Source organism: Pteropus vampyrus, unplaced genomic scaffold, assembly GCF_000151845.1.
Source record: "Pteropus vampyrus isolate Shadow unplaced genomic scaffold, Pvam_2.0 Scaffold79, whole genome shotgun sequence".
In the NCBI taxonomy this organism is placed as follows: Eukaryota; Metazoa; Chordata; class Mammalia; order Chiroptera; family Pteropodidae; genus Pteropus; species Pteropus vampyrus.
The window spans coordinates 2,424,961-2,430,330 of NW_011888860.1; the positions used below are offsets into that span (position 1 = coordinate 2,424,961).

A 5,370-nucleotide genomic window follows, 5' to 3' on the forward strand; every position below is an offset into this window, starting at 1 on the left:
TCAGATGGTTTTATGCTTTGCTATCTCTTTCCTAGTTGGTGAAATTTTGGAGGGTGAATCTGGACTTTTTTGTCCACAGATAATTTTGGAAGGTGGATCTGGACTTGTTTCTCCACAATGAGAAACATAAGTTCATCAAAAACAAGTATTATTTGTTTCCTGTTAATTGTTGTGTACTTCAGTGCCTGGCATTTGCCTTGAATTTTGCGCAGATATTTTTGTTGTTATTGAATTTAAGATTTTACACAGCCTAGCTTCTGCCTGCCTTTCCAGCCTCATTACTAGCCTTGCCTTTTTTGCAGCTTCTGTGCTAATTATACCATACTACCAGTACATACTTTCCAGGCTCTCTGACTTTGTTCATGCTGTTTCTTATGTCTAGACCTTTTTCATCATCTATCTGGAAAACTCACCTCATTCAAACTCGTAGATGGTTATTGCTGTTTGTCTCTGGCTAAACTGAGGCCCTCAGGGTCAGGATAGAGTCTTACTTAATAATCATAGCTCCACTTCCTAGCACAGTGCTTGGCCCAAGACTATATGGATTGTTACTAAAATAAGTGTATATGAGTGTATTGTTTCTGATTGTTGTTGTTTTGCAGTTATTTTCTTTTCACCACAAACAAGCATAATTTCATTGTTTTGCAGTGCTTGGCTTATACTAGATTCTTAACCTATTATTGTATTAATGAACATGTGACAAACTCGGGGAGGTGAAACTACTTACTGTATCATTTATAGTGTGTTTGATCCATTCATCTACTGATCTTATTTTTTTCCTTCTGCAAATATTTCTCTTGCTAGTATGTTACAATGAAAATAGTTTGACCAAATGTTTTTAATGGCTTTAGCGATCAAAAGGAATAAAAGAAAACAGAAGATTCTGTTTTGCTATGAATAACGTGTGGTGATTTTTATTTTCCAGAAACGAAATCCGGAAGTTCGACATGTAGATTTGGAGATATTGTAGGTTTGGTGGAATGAATCACCTTGGAGGGAGCTTTGGAAACAAGTTTGTCAAGCCTACTCTCTCCCACACTGAAGGAGTCAACGCCATTCAGAAGCCTCTACCCTACCCTACCCCCTCCTTTTTTTTTTATTTTTTTTGAGATGGAGGAAATATTTTATAGGCAATGCAGCAGTCCACGGAACTAAAACTACTACATCTGAGAGACATATTACAAGTTGAATTAATTTGGAAATCATGTTTTTATGTTTTAGTGGGAACCATTTTAGTTTCTTAAATTGATCATAATTTTTCATTTTAGCCTGTCAGGGTATATTGTACCTTGCAATCATGTTTCCTTTCTTCACATTGTAAAAATAAGCAGCATCCATAGGATTATGATTCTTTATTTTGTTTCCACTGAAGATTTCACTCCATCAGAACCTACCAATCTTGAACATGCTGGCTAAATCTTGGTTTATAGTTTTTAATAGTCACTTCGTTTCAAAGTCTGTCTCCTTAAAGAATGTGGAAAATATTTCTGCATACCTTGTAATTTTGCCCTGAGCACTAAGAACACTTTCCTAACCTGGTTATCCATAAATGTTCATTCCAGAATTGGCTTAGTTACTGAATTGAAGGAAGGCATTTCAGTACACTCATTTAGATCATAGGAGTTGCCATTTTATAAAATTTCTTCTCTCTCCTTTGCTTTTTCTCCTTGTTTAATTTTTCTAATGGTAAAATAACCCTAGATATTTCCATGGGCCAGTATAATGACTGGCTTTTTGTTTTTGTTTTTTAACTGGCTTCATTGCCATGTGTATTTACTAGGAAATAATGCATTTATAAGTACTGTGACATTCTGTAAAGTGGACTAGGAATATTTATAATTTTACACACAAGACAACATTTTATTTTTAATTTATTTAAAAAGAGGCACTACTTATGTAAATCTGAACTTTGGGATAGTTCTTGCTTTAAGAGAAAGAAAAGTAAATCTCTTACGCAGAAGCTTGTGGCCGTGACTTTATATGGTATCATAGTCAGTAGTGTATCTAAAACCAGTTTTATTCAGTTAGCAGTGGGCATTTAGCATAATATATGGCTATAACATGTAAGTAGTTTTCTAATGATCATAGGGGGAAAAACATGCAATTCGGTAATTGAAAATTTAGTACAAAACTACAGTTCTGTCTCCATTCATCAAAACAAATCATATGTACTTTGAATTGTTCAGGTAGCAGTTAGCATTGTCTGCAAAGAGTGGAAGCTGAGTGATCTCTTTGCTGGATAATTAAGTGCTTGACATAAGGACGTGTGTGAGGTCAGTGTCTAAAAACTTACTGAGATTGAAGTTTATGAATTACAGCAAATTGTAATGCTGGAACCAAAAATTAACATTTGGTTAAAGGGTTTGTAATGGTAATTTTTAATCTAGAAATGTCATTTGCAGGAAAATTGTGAAAATTTACATTGGAGTATGTCTTTTTTTACCATTACAGAGCATTTTGCATGCTGTATGTTTTAAGCGAAATAACATTCCAGTTTTCTTTTTTAAGATATAAATTGTTTTATATATATATGTGTGTGTGTGTGTGTGTGTGTGTATAATTTGATTCTTATACAAGGTTTCAAATTCTTCACTTCTTTTTCTGAAACTTTTTTACCCATTATTATTCACTCTGTACTTCCTATGTTCTTCCTCCCTTCCTTTTCCCACCTGCCATTTGTTATTCCATGTCACAGCTATATGGGAAGGTACCAAATTATATCTAGTTCCCTCTTATTAAAATTACTTGAAAAATTTCATATAGCTGGACAAGAATAATTAACTCATTTAAAAATATCTCAAGGATGGTGTGCAGAAGTTATTCCAAATGATAGTGTGGTAGGTTTTTTTTAGGATTCCCTAAAAGAAATCAATTTCTGATATTTCTGTGAGTTTTCTAATCTAATTTCATTGAGGTCATACTTAAATAATAATTGAAGGCTTATGTTTCTGTCTTTTATTTCTAGTTCTGCACCTGATATTTCAAAGTTTAAGCAAAATTTGACATAAAGAAGTACAGCATATCAAGCAATTTGAATATTTCTGTGGAATCAGGAAATCCGTGACATCTCTGGTTCATGTATTTTTCCTTTTAAACTAGTCACATTTGAATTTTAGAACCAGGAAATTTGGGCCTCTTCCTTTAAAAATAAGATAATATATAGTTCTTTAGGTTTCTTAGTGTTTTTTTTTTTCAAATTAGTACTTTAAGTCTTGCCTTTTTAACATTTGAATAAACATAAATATGAATATTTTCAAGGACAATAGCTTCTGTAGTAGAATAATTGCAAAAGTAATGTTGGGCAAAAAAGAGGTTGAGGGATGGAGACCTACTTTTAAGTGGACTATGTTGTGCTGGCCAATAGTATACAATTCCAAAGAGGGAGATTCCTGAACATGTAGTGGAAATAGTGAGATAGGATCAGATAGGAAAATTTCCACCACCACCTCAGCCCCCCAAAAAAGTAGTCTTTGCATACATCATCCTACACACACATACCCCAGATAACCCAGAATAACAAAATAGCATAAGAATTGAATTTGGGATATATGACTTTAGTGTTACCTTAATTATCCCATACTTTGGATAATGCTTTTGCTAAAATTATACCATCTAAAGGAAATGGTTTAAGTTTTAAATCTGATAATTTTTTGAAGTTGAATGCTGAGAACTACAGAATATTACACAGGCATTTGGAATTTATACTATCTTGCTCAGGTTGCATTTGTTGAGCTTTGGCATTTCTTTTAAATGTGATGACCCCCAATTTGCCAAACTGTCAGAAGTCAGTGAAGCAAAGAATTGAAGGCAAAATGATTATTCAAAGATTGTTGCCCCTAAAGCCCTCATCCCTGTCTCTGAAATGGAACTTTGGAAGGCATTTATATAGAGAATTGGTCTGGACGTCTTTATATTTGCGTTCAAGTTTACTAGCATTCCTAGACTTGGTTTTCTGGGAAAAGAAAATGTTTGTTCTCAGATTGTATTTGAACTCTCTGACTTTGCTTTGAGATTAAGATGGTCCCAATCAATCAGGATGCTTTTTTTCTTTAATAAATGTCATACGTAAATGAGAGCAGTTCACTTATTAGTTTTGGGATCCCACCCCCATCAATAAATATTTTTTTGAACATAAATTCTTCTTTACCTCATGTGTTAAGAACTAACAGTGTAATTGGATACTTAAAGTCATACCCATGCTTTTGGACAGAATTTATTATTCATTGAATATGCTTGTTTGTAAGTTTCTTATTGTTAACCAAAATATGGCAACTTTTAATCATTTTATAATCAGATTTTAAAGAGAACTATTATTAAATGCTGTTAGAATGTCATATGTTTGGTGAAGCACAAATCTAGAAAGTTATATCCTTTAGTGATAGATGTTACAGTTTGATAAAACTAGATTTCTTTTGAGATGTCTATATACTATATTTAGATTTAAAAAATTATAAAACATGAAAATTCCAAAAGCTACATCCTAGAAGCCTGTACTGGGATCTAAGTTGAATTCTATACAAATTCTGTAGGAATTCCAGTTTTGTTTTGTTTTGTTTTTCACAAGAAACTAAACCAGAGTGATCAGCTGTTTTGAGAGGGTATGGTTCTACAAATCAAAATGTATTGAAAATAGAAGCACTATAGTTTAGAATTTGCCTAGCAAAATACAGAATTGTGTCTTTGTTTTTAAGGACTTACAGAAGTTTAAAAATAGACTTTAAAGTAAAAACATACCTGTTTGTATTATAATAGCTATCAACAGAATAATTTGAGTTGTTTATACCAGGTCCTATTTTACATATTTTAATCCATTTAATTATTAATATATTAATCTTTACAAAGAGCCAGTGAAGTAGGGATTATTCGCATTTTTGCAGATGAGAAAACATACACTAGATATATAACGTGTCTGAGGATACTCAGCTGGTATGGGGCAGAGTCAGGATTTGAAATCAGTCTGGATCTCAGCAAGTCACTCTGCAGAGCAGAAGAGCCCAAGAAAAGTAATACTTTATAGAAAGTAGAAACAAAATGTTCATTGTTATAAGCCTCCTCTCACAACCACATCAAAATTCAGTAGTCAAAACATCTAGCTGGATCTAACGTGAACTGCTTGGGACAAGGGGATGGTGGGATGAGATTGGGGTGGGACATTGATTATATGGAAACCAAGGAATTGTCTGTCACTTCCCAGATTTATTTTCATGTGTTAGTACAGGCTCCCTGAGAGACATATGCAGAGGATAATATTTAGCTCAGCTGTCAGTCATTGACTTGAATCATGCAAGAAATTAATTTAGGGAAAGGTTTCGAAATTAGCATTAACTGAAAATTTTAAAAATATTTTAAAATTGTATTTGACCCCTAGTT

At 33.1% G+C, this 5,370-nt stretch overlaps 1 protein-coding gene across 1 annotated transcript in view; it reads left to right on the forward strand.

Moving 5' to 3' along the window:
* The window catches only part of SLC30A9 (solute carrier family 30 member 9), a 74,573-nt gene extending 70,437 nt beyond the window's left edge, over positions 1-4,136 (forward strand). Inside the window, exon 17 of the mRNA XM_011362820.2 lies at positions 926-4,136. Within this exon, the coding sequence (XP_011361122.1) occupies positions 926-970 (45 nt within the window). The 3' untranslated portion in view covers positions 971-4,136. The remainder of the gene's footprint in view (positions 1-925) is intronic.
* The last annotated feature ends 1,234 nt before the right edge of the window (positions 4,137-5,370 follow it).